Below are 15,744 nucleotides of genomic sequence, written 5' to 3'. Positions count from 1 at the left end.
GAGGCTGAACAGAGCACAGGCCTGGACAGCAGATGCTTAGGTCAAGTCCCTCCTCCTTCACTGTGCACTTGATAAATTAGACGCACATTGGGACAGTGTTTGGACAAGGTAATTCACCAGGCCAAATATATGGTCCCTGCAGGGCTTTCTTCAACCATCTGTCCTCATTACTTGATTTATCAAAATGGCGGTATCCACAAGAATATTATAAATCTGTGGCCCCTTAAGTGGTTTCGAGTGATTACGGCACACATCTAAAACTGAAGTATTTCACTGATGACAGTGTGCATTTGTATAGAATTATGTCTGCCACTCTTTGAGAAATTTGTCTGGTTCATTAGTTTGCCTAACAAAGGCTGCAGTCTGTTGGCGGTAACCGGGAGCTTATGGCAGCCTAAGTGGAGTGCTCATCACTTCCATTACCCTGAAACTTCATAAGGGGTAAGGAAGCCACTCTGAAAAATGAATGCAACTAAACTAAACTTAATCAGGACAGTCTGAGAATCTCAAATATGAATTAGATCTTAAGGATCATGGGGAACTGTTGGAATTAAAGACAGAGTGTGAAGATGAGGGCAATAAAGCTTTAGTGGTGGAGTCATTGTAGCAGTTCTCCCCAGTTAATGATGTATGAAGGAGCTTTGATCACGCAAGCCAGCAGAAAGCTAGAACTGTGCCAAAAACAGTGAAAAATAGGCTGCTTTCTGCCAACAACTTACTGACTAGTAGAAAGAAATTCACTCTGTATACAGAGTCTTATTCATAAATTCTCATCTGAAATCCATTGTATCACAAAAGGTCCTTCATATTTTACACTCAAGGAGCTAGATGATTAATTGAGCAAATATCTGACTTTCCTTTATCACTCCTTCACATCTGTACACTTGGATATTTTTAACAAAAAATCCCTTTTAGTGCAGTTTGTCAAATTTGGTTTTAAAAACAAGTAGGTTAGGAATGTCAATGTAATATCAACCAGATTCTGTTTAGAAATTATTCATGAAGACGTCTTGGTGATTATACAGTACAAATGCCTCACATACAGCATCTTTGAACACCTATATTTCTAAAGGTAAGTCTACCTAAAGTCAGTACTGTGTGAAATTGAAATAAGTAGATCAAAGATGAAAGCATGTTTATTTTCAAAGAAGTTCTTCCAGCCAGGCATAATGTTTTATTTCTTAAGCAGTAAGTATTCCCTGCTGAACGGTGACATCATAAAGTTGTTCTTTAATTCATCAAAAGGCGCCATTTTTCTCCAAACTTGTAAAACACCTCATACATAAATAAAGAACACAAAATACCTCAATTGTCACACATACTGCACATTTCACAGAATGCTTGTGCAGTATAAAAAAACCATGAACACTAAATTGAGGTGGTGTTGCTTGATAACACAGTTTATCAGAGCAAATATCTTAAAACTCTGACAAGCTCATCTATTACAGCGACATATTTGTGAATGACTTTTCATGTTGCACTACTTTCATGTTTGTATTTTAAACTCTAACTGATGAAAGAGGGAAAAAGTGAGAAGGTTGAGCTGATTCTTTTTATTAGTGAGTATGATGTATAAAGCCTGGGGAGCTACTCTTTCATTCAAAAAACTCAGCCAAATGTCAGAGCCCAAAAATTAATAGAAACCATAAAACATGTGCCATTAAAATGGTCTCAGAGTTCTGGCAAAGTTTCAGATACATATTATATCAATCTATTTTTTAATTCTGTAAATGCTTTGCAGATGTCTCATATGCTTTGTACTTAAGGAGCACTACTTAATGCATCTCTATGGTAAGGAAACGACATGCTAAACTGTTGCAGTGTACAGCTTAGCCATTGTGGCTATACTCTACACTGTAATCCAACATAGACCGGCACTGAACACATATAAAAACGGGCAAAATTACAAAAACGTTCAGTACTGTGTAAACGTCAGAAAATGCCCTTCGTTTATTTAATTTCCGGTCAAAACATTGAGTTATTCATTTTTAGGAGATATTTCTGGTTATTAGGCAATTCACTTGCATAAGTAAGGGGAAGAAAAATGAGTGAAAAAACAGGAGATGGGTCTCCTAACAATTGTGCAAGACCTTGTAGATCACCAAAACTATCGATACCAGCTAAAAAGAGCAAAGTGTACTTCCCACTCTGAAAGCTGTCAAGAAGCGATTACTAAGAAAATACTGAAAAAAAGAAGACAACTTTTAAATCAGACTTGCTGCTGGTGCTCTCACAACTCCACTGAATTATTTGGATCATAGAAAAATATCCAAATCAAATCACGTTCATTATCACATCACATTTACACAGGTGGAAAGTGGGTGAAAATCTTAGCTGCACAGCCCCCTTATAGAATATATCTACAATATATATATATATATATATATATATATATATATATATATATATATATATATATATATATTTATTTAATTGCTTTCTCTTTATATATATATACATATATATATACACACACACACTGACTCTGAATATACACATATACAGAATATACACTAGTATTGCACTATTGCAATGTACAGTTGTACAGTAATGAGTTATAAAATAAAACTATGAAGTGTGCTGCTGTACACATTCCATATGATTCCGTATCTCAGCAGATATTTATGGAAAAACAAAAACAAAAACAAAAAAACTCTTGTGCTCAAAGACTGATTTGACTGGAAATGGTTGACTGGAAATGAAACAAATAAGGGGTGATCACTGACTTTTACACAGTACTCTATGTCTATCAGACTCATGGTAATACTTCCTCTGAATCTACTACTTATAATGCATTATAGATGCATTTATAAAGTCTTATAAGGCATATGTAATTCTTTATAATACAAGGCATAAGTTTGTATAATTGGTCTTAAGTAGTTATAATTTCATTCATAACATTTTTTTGTTGACACTAATAACTATAACTACATATAACACAGAGATTTATTACAGGCTTAGAGTCTTTAAAATGTTAAGAAAATATCATTTCAGTACATAAAACTTTATAGAGCATTATGTGTCTTTAGGTTATGTTAGTTTAGGCTTTGCGTTAAGTGAGACAATCGTGTGCGAAATGAGTGGTGTGGTAAAGTCACTCTACAGTTTACGCAACTGAGGGCATAATTACAAAATAATAATAATAATAAATTGAAGTGGCTAAATACACGGCTTTTTACATTTCTTTGTACAATAAAGACCCCCGTTCTTTCTCAAAAACACAAGCCAGCCTTCACAGTGAGGGGATTCACAGACCAGACCTGCAGTACAGAAAAACACCAAGAGACTTACACCGTGTTCTACTGCTTTACAGTGGTCTTACTCTTTAAACAGGCAGTCATTTTCAAATAATGTTTCATTTCATAAATACACCCAATAATGTTCTTTGGTTTGTATTACTTACATTTATAATCATCAGCCTCAGAAAGCCTCGAGAAACGACATCAACGCGCGCCCAGAGGACGTCATCGCTCTGAGCCGACACGGAAGCGCGCGGTAGTTTTGAAAATAACAAACGGTCCGCTTCGCCAAAACGCGTTCTCACCTGTTAAAACCCGGGTTCTCGCCTGTTAAAACCCGAGTACAGCGACGCAGACATGTCGAAGAAGGCGCCGAGGGCAGTCCTGAAATCTCACATGAGAAAGAAATCGGACATTCGAGTCGGGAAGAACGCGGATCTGATGGTGAGTCTGAACAAACGGAAAACTGCGGATCTGACGAGACGAGAGCTTCAGTCTGTTCACCAGAACCAGCAGAACCAGCAGCGCTGCCGCCCTGGTTCACACTCTCTCAGACCCTCACAGTGCAGAAGTCTTCGGCTTGACGAGCAAGTGTTGATTTATTTCTGACCGGCGTGTTTGTGTAGGTTTGTGGTTAATCCCGTCATAACAACAGGCAGACTGACCATAGTCCTGAAGAGCGCGCCTGCGTGCTGCACGTCTCCGCCTAAAGAGTTTAATCATTGAACTTTAAGCTCACATTATTTGGAGTGAGAAATTTCACTGAGACATGCAAACTGAGGACCCCTGATATACCCCCACCTACCTAGCGTTATATAGTGATGAACAAGTGTCGTGTCTATGCAGTCTGCAACATTCTTAGAATATTACAACATGTAGGCCACACAAATGTGTAATATGTATGATAATATATTTGCAAAATATCCAATATTTATAATACAATAATTACCCTGATACCAGATGTGTACTGAATAGTCTATATGACCTGAGAAGATTTTTAGTTGCCAGAAAATGTTGATTGCGTTCTATTCGGTTCATAGCTTTCTGAACTGGCTCTCAGTGATAGACTGGCACGCTGTCTGGTACAGGTCAGATCTGCACATTTATTAACACCCATGACTGTATCTTTTACTCATCAACCTATCTAATGTCTTAATTATATATAAAGAGGAATTTCATTACTTGGTGCGTCATGTTTTTTAATAGTTCATGTCTGAGGTCAACACTGCTAGAATGGCAGGAGCTTTTACTGAACGAGAGGAAAACCTGCTACGGAAGAAATCGCTAAGCGCTAGATCCTGTTTCTTGGCAGCTTAAAAGTTGTTGTTCTTCACCTCTATCAATTACAGATTCTAGGTGGGTATCTGCTGGAGTGTCAATGAGTAATTTACACTCCTAGCCATATTTAGCTTTCCCTTATACTGGTTCTGGGAATTCCCATTATGCATAATGTGCTTTTGCCTCATGGTTTTTCTTTTCGTGTGTGGAAAGGGATTTCTATAGTTTTCATCAACGCTATTGTGGTTTCATCTTAAGTTACACCTGGTATCTCAAATACTTATTTAACATTCCTTGGTGGCATCATTGAATTATAAATTTTTATATTTTAGCAGGCCGGCTCGAAAAATGGGGCAAATGGGTGACAAAAGTTTACTGTTGGGTAAAAAAAGTTGCCACTTTTAAAAACAAACATTTTATTTATGTTTGTATATAATTTGGTGCATGCTGCCATCCCAAGCGTGCTCGGTCTCGTCCAATATCAGACGCTTTCATTATTAGTTTAAGTACAGAAATACACTTATATTTTATTTACAAAAGCACCGCTCTTCAGGGTAATACTAGTTTGTTTACTTATCCTTTACATTATAGTGTATTGTATTTTCACTCTCTTGTAGTTTTACTCTTAAAACACTTCAGGAAAATTATGATCATGTTTACTTTCCACCACAGTTCACTTCACTATTCTTAGTAACCTGCTTTAATGAGTAACCACATGTGTTTAGAAACATCGTTAGGCAATCTGAATGATTTACATAGTCACATTTACTTGTGGTTTTGATGGCCACTTTGATGTTGCAGTTTACAGCATTCAACTGGATGCAATTGGCTTGCCCTAAATAGTCATTTAATGTAATCTGTCTACTTTCAGCAGAGGCTGCAAAAGCCCCTATAATAAAAACTATAAAAAGAATTTATATACAGGTTTTTTGCATCCTTTCCATTTCCCTGTCATAAGCATACTGCAATGACAGTGTAAGAGTAAGATTGTTTAATGAACAAATCCTAGTTCAGAATATCTGCCTTAAAACAAAAGCTGTGCTTCTGTGGTTCTCTCATCACTGGCATACCATGGTTGATCTGATTATTAGCAGATATGGAGGTTTGGACCGTGCCTGTAAACATTTAGCTGGTTTGTTAACTTTTATTCGTGCAGGCAGGCCAGACTTTGTGAGCTTGTGATTTAAAATATTGTTGATAATTTGATGACTCCCATTCTCTTTCATTTGGTATGAAAAAAATTTGAATTTTTTTTGACCTATTAAATTTAATAGATGAACTTTCTCTTGCAGCGAATGAGCTTTCTCTTCTAGCTGGTTAGGTGTTCACATTAACAAAAACTACAAAGCTGAGAAACATGCAACTAAAGATGATGAATATTAGCTACGGAGCTATGGCTGCAAATAACCATTAAAGGTTTTCAGTTAACATTGTAGACTAATTGTTTAAGCTGTTTAACCTTTCTTGTGTCTAATGAGTTATTTATATATATTTGTGGTTTTATGCAATTTTTTTTTTGCTTACGCTCCTCTTGATAGATGCAGATCGCTTTATAACATATACCATGTGCACGTTATTTTTGAAAAATTATTTTTTTTAAGTTAAAATAAACTGACAATGATTATGGGAACCTTCTGTTTTCAGAAGGTGAGTCAAGTGGTTAAAACTACTTATTTTGCTGTGGGTAATTTTCTGTTTATAAACTTTGAAATGTTATTGGACAGCGGAACATTCTCGCCATTCTCTTAAAAAGAACACCTCATGTTTGAGAATCAGGGGAGAACTGTACCTTCAGTAATAGGTCCTAATTAAGAAGTTATTGCAGCTGGTAGTGCTTTATTGAGACTGGAGGTGGGGACCCTTCTGAGATATAAAAACTCATGTGAAAGGTGTGCTGCTTTACAGGGGTCTAATCCAGCCATTAAACTTAAAGAAAGACTGAGGGGAAAATGAATAAAAGACTTTTCATCATTCTATGAGTATGTGCTGGTTTGATCTGGTTTCCTGGTTTTAATGGCAAATTCCTAATAAGACCCTTCACATGTTGCCTTACATGCTGTTATGACTAAGCCTAACAGTGACCTAGTGGTCTTGGAAATACTAGTGCTAGACATACTAAAGATGTATAATGAAAGTATTTAATTGCAAATACCTTGTTTGCAGAATGTGGTTTCTAAATGATGAAGTCATTCATTTTAAGTCTTTGTTTGTTTGTTTTGTTTCACAGCATACGTCCTCTGATCATGTTTGTGTCAAATGATTCAGTAGTGGCTGGTCAGGATCCTCTCTCATTGCTCACAGTTCTAAGCGCTGCCTTAAGGGTGGGGCAGTGGCTTAAGATCGGCCTTTGTTCTTTGGGTGAACTGAGATGGACTCTGCAGCATTTGATGGTTGATTGAACTTGAAAATAATCAGCTTCATCCTGCAGGGAAGCTGTGAAAGTGTCTGTTTTTCTTTTTCCAGATTTCTCTCCAAATGGTGTGCCCCCTTTTTCCCCTAACCACAGCTTTTGCCCCTGTGTTGGAAATGAAAAGGGAGCACAAATCAAGACTGTATTCACTGCCGTGTTTAGGAAAGCTGGGCCAAGTGCCCTTGGCATTTCTCACACCAGGTTAATGGAAGTTTTTTGAAGTTGGCTTAGCTTGTTTACCGTCATTGTGCAATGGCTTGCAGAAGACCGTTTGGGCAGGAACCTGTGGCTGCTTCTGAGCAAGTTTATTAAAAAAAAAAAAAAAAAAACAGAGGAAGTTGGAGCAAATGTCAGAACGTCGTGGTAGCCTAAAGTCATTTTCAACTAGAGTTTAGGATTTTTACGTTTATTTGAGTGGCAGTCTTTGGCATCAGTCGAGCTCCTTCTGGTTGTTCCATGAAAACTAGAGTTAAGATAGAATTTGAAAGATTTTCCCCACTCATGGGACCTTTACTTACTAATGAATAGCTTAACAATGTAATTTACTTGGAAACGTTCTTTTCCTTTTCTGTTTTGAACACACTAATTTTCAGGGGCTTTGGCAGTTTGAAAGTAGCAGTCTGAGGCAGCGACACTCTCGGGAGGCAGCCGCTCTCTTTTAATCTGCAGCTCTGCTCAAACATTTTTTTGTGCTGTCCTTTCCTGTCTGAAGTTTCCATGTGTTATGTAGGTATTGGCGAGGCACTGCAGAGAGCCCTCAGCTTTAATCAGTTCAGTTGAGTCGTTATGTTTTGGCAAAGCCTTTGGCGCAGTGCAAGTTTGTGCTTCTCAGTTTTCATTCTCCTAAAGATACTCTTAAGACCAGCTGTTGGAGAAATGTTCAGACGCCCCCAAGATGACCTACAATTATGAAAATGAGGTATTAATAGATTTAAATTACATCCAAATGGTCATGTAGATGCACGCTGAAATCATTAGCTGTGTTTAGAAAATGTGCTGGATGTGGTTCAGACACTGTAGACACTTATTTCATAAGACGGAGAGAAAGAACAGGCGATGGCATATTAGATCTTTCCTGTAACATTGGTTTGAAGCAGCAGGAGGTGTGTGTGTGTGTGTGTGTGTGTGTGTGTGTGTGTGTGTGTGTGTGTGTGTGTGTGTGTGTGTGTGTGTGTGTGTGTGTGAGAGAGAGAGTTGCTTGATTACTGCATATTACTGTGCACATTTAAATGTGTTCATGCTTACAATGTGGTGAGCCAGTACTCGTCCACATTAACTCTACATCTTGAATCTTTAAAATGAGCCCATTGTGATAGGCTGGAGTAACAGCAAATTATTATTCATCATTGAAATCTGTGCTTTGAATTTCATTGTGGTTATAAGATCCATTTATATACCCATGTTCTCTGTGCCTCTGCATTACTGAAACAATTTAGCAAAGCCTGAAGTGTCAGAGGTGCTTCATATCTACATTAAGTGCTAAAAAGTAAAACTCTGCTTGTGCTGAGAAATGAGCTTCCTTCTACTTCAGTCTGTCATAGTTGTATTTCATCGTCGTAGTTGACAAGTCGTTGAATTTCTTTATTTATTTGAGTTTATTTGTTTGTCTTTTGGCTAGATGCTGAGGTTTGCACAGGAATCTCAGGTTGTGTTCATGTGGCCCAAACAAGCTAGTGTAGGATTAATGAGACCTCCACTGTGGACCCCCTGTTTAGCCTCTCATGACAAGATAGAACAAAGTGGATGAAGAGCTGAAAACGAGGCAATTTCCTGGTATAATCCTTCATAGATGCACAGGATGGTTGACTACATGGGGGGAGACCATGATTCATGAGGAGGGCCGGAGGTTTCATCATCCTCGACAGACCCCCTACCCCGGCTAGATGTGCCACACAATTCCAGCAGTATAATCAGGCTTCACTCTGAGCGGGTCACTTTCAGTGCTTGCTGAAATGGGGCATACGTCAGCTCACAATGCTACATTAAGCAAGGTCATAAAATGTGACTTGTTTGGCTTGTGCATTGCAATTGCAGATGTGAATTAGTTTCTTTTGATGCTTACAATATTAAAATGTGATAACTGCAGTTTAAACCTGCAGTGTGTGTATATATGTATATATATATATATATATATATATATATATATATATATATATATATATATATATATATATATATATATAATTTTTTTTTTTTTTTTTTTTTGAGAGCTGCTAGTTTATCCAAGCACTGAGTGTCTGTGATTTTACAGTCATTTGACAATGAACTCCTTTGTTGTGATATAAAATGAATTTTTTGATGAAGTGGTAATTTTGTATCTGCAGGAGATGTTTATGAAATTATTCTGCATAAAATGTTATTACTGATGACTAAGTGTTGGATTATTTATGTTGTGTGATCAGGTCCAGCTAAATCTGTTGCTCGTCTTACATCGACTGGCAGAGGAGTCCAGACTGAAGGCCTTTGAAGAGAAAACAGCCACTATCAAAGTCCACCATGTCAAAGCAGTTGCAAAGGTATTCCGTCTACTCATCCTAAAAGTGTCAGTTGCACTTGAAGAGACATAAATCAGTGGTTTATACTGGAAAATGTGCTGATATAAAAATGTTGGAAAAACTGGTGTTGCCTTCCCTTAAGTGCACTGTAAATTTACCAGTCATTCACCATTTCTGATGTTTCTCTGTTTAATTTGCTAACAAATGAGAAGTCATTGATTTGTCTGTTTTCACTATTATTTTTACATGTAAGCTCTTAAACAATTTAAACAGCTCCTGATGGTACTTGAGCTCTTACAGACATGTCCTTTCAATCCTTCCTCAGTCTACTCCTCATTTAAGCCTAACATTCAAAAAATTGTTGCAATGAATTGGTGTTAGACCTCTGATCAACTGGGTTAAGTTCTGAATACATAATCATTTAATTAGACTGCATTGCAGACAAAAACCTGAGGTTGCTCCAATGATTCCTGCCAGTGTTTTTAACACCATTCAGTATGGTCGTTACTGGTGCTGTTTGCTTGTGCGGTGCAGGGACTTGCTTCAGACTTGGATCGAAGTTTTCGAAGAACATTCTTGTTTTCAGAATCAATGAGAGTAGAAAAAATGCAGCCTAAAGATCAAGACCATCTTTTAATAGCCTCTCTGGTGGATGTGTTTCTTCAGCTCAGCGAATTCAAACAGAGAGATGTGTTTTTGCACCAAAGCAGTCACAGTAATGATAAGCAGAGATCCGGGCAATTTTGAGTCAGCACGCTGCATTTATTTTTCTGACGTAGAGAAGCTTATTTGGTTTAGATGTAATTCAGCACAGAGTCCAGTCATGTCCATGCGCATACATTTGTACTTGGGGGCGAAGGGGTGTGAAAAATGGTCTGGTTGCTCTGCTAAAACACAGGCACAAGCAAATATGTTAGAAATTACATGCCTTATGTAGCTTTCCCACAGGCATCGTTAGCATGGTCACCCACGCCATGCAGATGTGTATTTATAGCAATTGACAAGCAATGAACTGAGAGGCATAATTGGCGAGTTGGTCTGTGATTGAGTTGGGGCATGGAATGTTTGAGCCTGGGTACACTTCATACATTGTCTTCTCTGGGTTTCAGAAACTGTTAAAGAGCACCCGAGGATGAGGTGGAAGCAGTTCGCTCCTTTTGAGAGACTGAAGCTGTGCAAAAGCATACGTTTGAAGGATCCAGGTGCTCTGCACCAGCTGTGCCCCTCACTGGAACCAGCATAAGAGTGTCTCCAGTCACCATGAGCACACAATGTACAATTTTTTTTTTTTTACATGTAGTTCTAACCTGTGAGATGGTGAGTGAACCTCCCTCACAGATTCATAGCTTAATTCTCTGTAGAGATCTGCTCACTGTTTCTGTCCATTACTGCTGATTTTTTTGCTTTCGGATGGTGTTGGGAAACAGTTGTGTATAAACTTGGTCCATGACGGATGGTATCAGCCCCGAATATCTGCAGCCTCAAATGTTTTCCTCCTGAGTTTAAACTTTATTTTTACTTATTACCTGCTAATAAACAATTTATGCCACTTAGCCTGTGTAATATATTATACTCTAGCACACTCCATTACTCTGTTTCTCTGTCTGTCTCATTTCAATTTCAGATAGCTTCACTGGCATGAAATGCAATTACCAACTTTTTTTTGCCAGAATGAAGAAACCAGTGCTTAATATTAAGAGTTGTAATAAAAATTAAGAAACAAAAATACATACCATGTACATACAAGTGACACGTGGATTGACATAAGTCAAATATATACAAAATGTGACAAATGTATACAAAATACCTATATATTAATGTGCATGCATAGTAATCTGGACTGTGGTTTATGACAAAATTGTAAAACCTCTTATAAGCATCTTATTCTAAAAGGTGAACATATTTGGTCCATTGAAGCTTCTAGTGCTAATTATCTTGATGCTTGCAACAAGCTGTGCCTCTCTGCCTGTTTGGGTGCTTAAATGAACAAAGTCCTTGACCTCAGACCACAAAGTAAATGTTTGGGTCGCAGTTTGTGTGTTTATCACAGTGTCCTACTGATGGTCACATGACCAGGGAGGCACCCTGCTCTAATCCCACTGTCAAAATTAATTGAGTTGTCTCTGCTGTGGTCTCTCGTGTTTTGCTAACAAAAAAGTAGCCTTTGATAGCATGTTTCTAAAAGACTAGCACGTTATCCAGACCTCTGATTCTGGCTTTATCTTAATCCAAAAAGCATCTAGGTCCTTTCTTACCATCAGCTTGTTTATCATGTTTCTTTAAGCTGTCTGCTTACAGAGCGAGGTCAGCCTGAGAGTGCTGAGTTTACTGTGTTCATGACCTGTCCTCCGTCTTTCTTTACCAGTAGAGGGCGACCATGCTGAAAATACAGTGGTGTGAATTCAGTACTGTTGAGTGTAGTGACTTCACAAATTAACACTTACATGATGTCCATTTTTCAAAATAATCTGTAGCAATAAAATTTACCAGACCATGATTATTTTAATTTAAGAAAAGTTTATATATCACACATGATAGTATAATTTATGTATGCTTAATAAAGATTATTGAAAATGCTTCAGTAAATGCTTTATTTATCCATCCATCCATCCATCCATCCATTTTCTAAGCCGCTTCTCTGTCAGGGTCGCGGGTGCTTTATTTATATATATATATATATATATATATATATATATATATATATATATATATATATATATATATATATATATATATATATATATATATATATATATATAAATATTGCACCCGCGACCCTGACGGAGAATATATATATATATATGCATGCTTTGTATATAAACATCTTTCTAACAGTCATAATTCACCTTTACATAACCATTTGCTGTTTTTTGTTACTGTGCCTTTAAGGGTGGTATATGTAAATAATCTGTTCTGATTGGCTGTGTGTATTTTGTCTTGAAACAGAATAGATGTGACTTAACTGCTGTAGGTTGAAAAGGTGGATATATCTAAATTTGTTGTTTTTTTCAGTGATATCACAAAAATAGATAAATTAAACAATGATTAGCATTAAAAACACTTTTATTGCATCTCTGTGTCCATATAATGACAATATATGAACTGAGTGGTACCAGTTCTTGTTAAAACAGGGAGGAAAATAGGTTTTCTGTGATACTGGGTCCTTTAAGACTTCTTTAATTTGTGACTTTACAACAACAATAACTTTGATTTAAGTACAATTTATTTATTTTTCCAAACTTAAGTTCATCTTAAACAGTACTGAGTAGGCTCCTTTATAAAATAGTTTTTTTTGTTGTAAAGTCTTGGGTGGTGCTGTCGCCTGGGTTCGATTCCCTGGCTGGCCGACCAGAGTCCTTTCTGGAGTTTGTATATTCTCCACATGTCTGCGTGGGGTTTCTACCGGGTGCTCCAGTTTCCTCCTACAGTGCAAAGACATGCAGTCAGATGAATTGGAGATGCTAAATTGTCCCTAGGTATGAATGTGTGTGAATGTGTATGTCTGTGTGTCTGCCCTGTGATGAATTGGTGTCCTGTCCAGGGTGTTTCCTGCCTTCCGACCAATGACCGCTGGGATAGGCTCCAGCTCCCCCATGACCCAGGAGAATAAGTGGCTTAGGAAATGTGTGTGTGTGTGTATACATGTATGTAGTCTTGGCCTTTTCTTATATTGTCTAACTGAAATATTAGTGTATGAAATGGACAACTCCACAAGTATAAAAATATCTATTGTCCAGAATGCTCTTGAGTTTTTTTTTTCTTTCTTTGTCGTGCAGTTGAAGTGGTGCGATACAGAGATCCAGGATATTCCTGGAAAACCAGAAGAAAAGCTGTCAGTGAAACAGTCAAAATGCCCATTTATGGCATATACTGTAGCATAAATGTGCTGTGATGCTGCAGGTTTGGAAAGAGTACACAGTAACCCAAACGCATTATAATATCACACCTGTATTTGTGATTTGGTGATTGGTGACAGCGTAAAACATTTCACCATGCACACTGTGCATACATAATAACCACTTTCCTATTTACTTTCATGTGGCAACTTCAGATTGTCAGAAGTCTTGGTCTGACCTCTGGTTTTTGTGACTCATGCAGAGAAATGAGCTAAGGGAAATGTTTCTGCTGTCTCAGTGGGGTCATATTCACTTTAGGAGGTGATGATTGTCTGCTCGCTTGCTCTGCACTGTGGCTCACATGGCTTACGCTAAACCAAACGCTCTGCCCACGACAACGCAGAAGGTGTGAGGATGATATCACCTTAGAAACAGAAACTGTAGGTCTGTTCAGAGTGAGGATTCCACCTCCACACCTGTGTATGCTGTCAAATGGCCTATGTCATGCCCTGCAGCCAGAGAGACCTGATTTCCAGGAGTAAAAAACATTTACTGGCCTCATGACTACCTGATGTCATACATGCATAAATAAACCTAAGTGCTAGTGTGTCAAATGGATGCCAAGTGCAAGTGTGTCTTTTGGATTTACCATGAGCAAATCAATCTGGAAACACTACTGAAACCTTCTCTCATTGGAAAGACCTTTACTATGGAACCGTACATGTGATGTTTCTCCACTGGAACAGTACTTGCCTTTGCCGCTTTGGGCACCACCTGGTCTCTTGGAGTGCTCTGAAACTTCTGTTTCTCTCTGTTGCCTCTTGCAGAGTCTGCATTTTCTGAAGGTTCTTTGTGGTTTGCCATATTTGATGCTGATTTTCCATTCTTATTCCTGCTTTGGACCTGCCCTTGGCCATAGTCTTGGTCAAGAAGGTGTTTCTCTCCTTAAGAAATTCTTTACTGCAAATTCATTCATTTGGAGTAATTTGTCATGTTAGTAGCTGTTATTTCATTTGTTACTAACTTATAGTGTAGTATGGTTGATTTAAATACTACAAACTGGACACAAGTGTAATTTTAGATCATTAAGTATTTCACAAAATTAATCAGTCAAAATATCTTTGCAATATTTACTTGATATTGAAGATTTGTTATTAGCAAATCATCTTTCTCATCATTTAAATCTAGTTCAATTCTATACAGCTTTTCCGCATCTTTTTGGAATAATTTACAGCTGCGTTCATCATTCTGGACACATCTGTACACATGTACAATTTCTTGTTTCAAGCTTTGAGTGGTAGTGTGTCTCGGGTCACTTGTTGATGACGCAAAAGACCTCAAAAACGCACCAAGCCGTGAATGCCTTGACATGCTTTCCTGCATTTTATATCTGTACAATTTTCTGCTGGACCTGCACATGATTTTTTTTATAATCTGTCCTGGGTGTGATATTAACCCAATGTGCCAACTGAAATATGGTTCTTTTTAGGAAAAAAAAACAACAACTGAATAGAGACCAGGTTCCAAAAGGTAATGGGATGTAAGTGCATAAGCAAACAGTAGAGCTTCCATGCTTGATTTCATTACATCGTTGACATTGTATAAGTCTCCGTGTTTGGTTGTTTGTTTGAAAGCTACCATGATACAGGCTTCACAGCTGGGGGCACACTTAACACCTGCATATTTACACAGCTGGATATTTACAGATGCTGTTCCAGGTGAAGAACTTTAACGTACTGCCACACTTCACTAGTTAACCCTCAGTGCTGGTTGGCTCACTGTCGCTGTCATTCGTTGACTATTTACTCAGTTTCAGTAAAGACCACCAGCCCTTGGGCAAAAAAAAAAAGAAAATAGAAAAAAAAAAATCTTGTGTGGCTGGTCTGCTTCTAATCTAGCTTTTGAGGTCTCGATTTGTTTTGCTTGTCCAGAACCCACAGCGCTTCAACACTACCCAAGACCCACTCTGAGTAGATTTAATTAGATAACCAAGTGAAAACACAGAATAATTGAAGTTGGACATGGTGTTAGCAGGACTAGCCTCTGGCTGGACTTTAGTGTTCTGTGAACTTTTTTGTTTTTTGGAAGGTGATTCAAATAACTGATATGTTGTCACCGCCTGAGTGAGTCTGCGTCTAACATCATGAATCAGTGAGTATGAGCATGTTTACCTTGTTAAATTGCTTCATGTTCTGTAAATGTGAGAAGAGTTGATGCTGATTCTGAATTAGTCATACTTCAGGTTCTGGACTTTTCTGGCTAACAGCCTAATTTGGTGGGATTACATATTCTGTCCAGACTTTAAACTCATATTAAATTATCATAAAGTCAAATAAAGTAAAAGCATCCATTAGTGTACAACTATGACGCATTAAACATTCAGTATAACAACATGCTTGTGTTATTCTCAGTATCTAAACCAGCCGCTGCGGTTCATAGATGGCTGAGTCTGATCCTAGGAGACAAGTAACAACTGTTTACACTGG

General features: G+C 37.8%; 1 protein-coding gene across 1 annotated transcript; it reads left to right on the top strand.

The window, feature by feature from the left end:
* Positions 1-3,450: 3,450 nt before the first annotated feature.
* Positions 3,451-10,975, top strand: cenpw (centromere protein W). Its single transcript, XM_017709130.1, has 3 exons — positions 3,451-3,683; positions 9,330-9,443; positions 10,532-10,975. Exons 1-3 carry the CDS (start codon positions 3,597-3,599, stop codon positions 10,556-10,558), a joined length of 228 nt encoding a protein of 75 aa, XP_017564619.1. The 5' UTR covers positions 3,451-3,596; the 3' UTR covers positions 10,559-10,975.
* Positions 10,976-15,744: the final 4,769 nt, after the last annotated feature.

Source organism: Pygocentrus nattereri, chromosome 3 (assembly GCF_015220715.1).
Source record: "Pygocentrus nattereri isolate fPygNat1 chromosome 3, fPygNat1.pri, whole genome shotgun sequence".
In the NCBI taxonomy this organism is placed as follows: Eukaryota; Metazoa; Chordata; class Actinopteri; order Characiformes; family Serrasalmidae; genus Pygocentrus; species Pygocentrus nattereri.
Note: the sequence above shows the minus strand (reverse complement) of the source record. Positions and strands in the feature narration are given on the sequence as shown.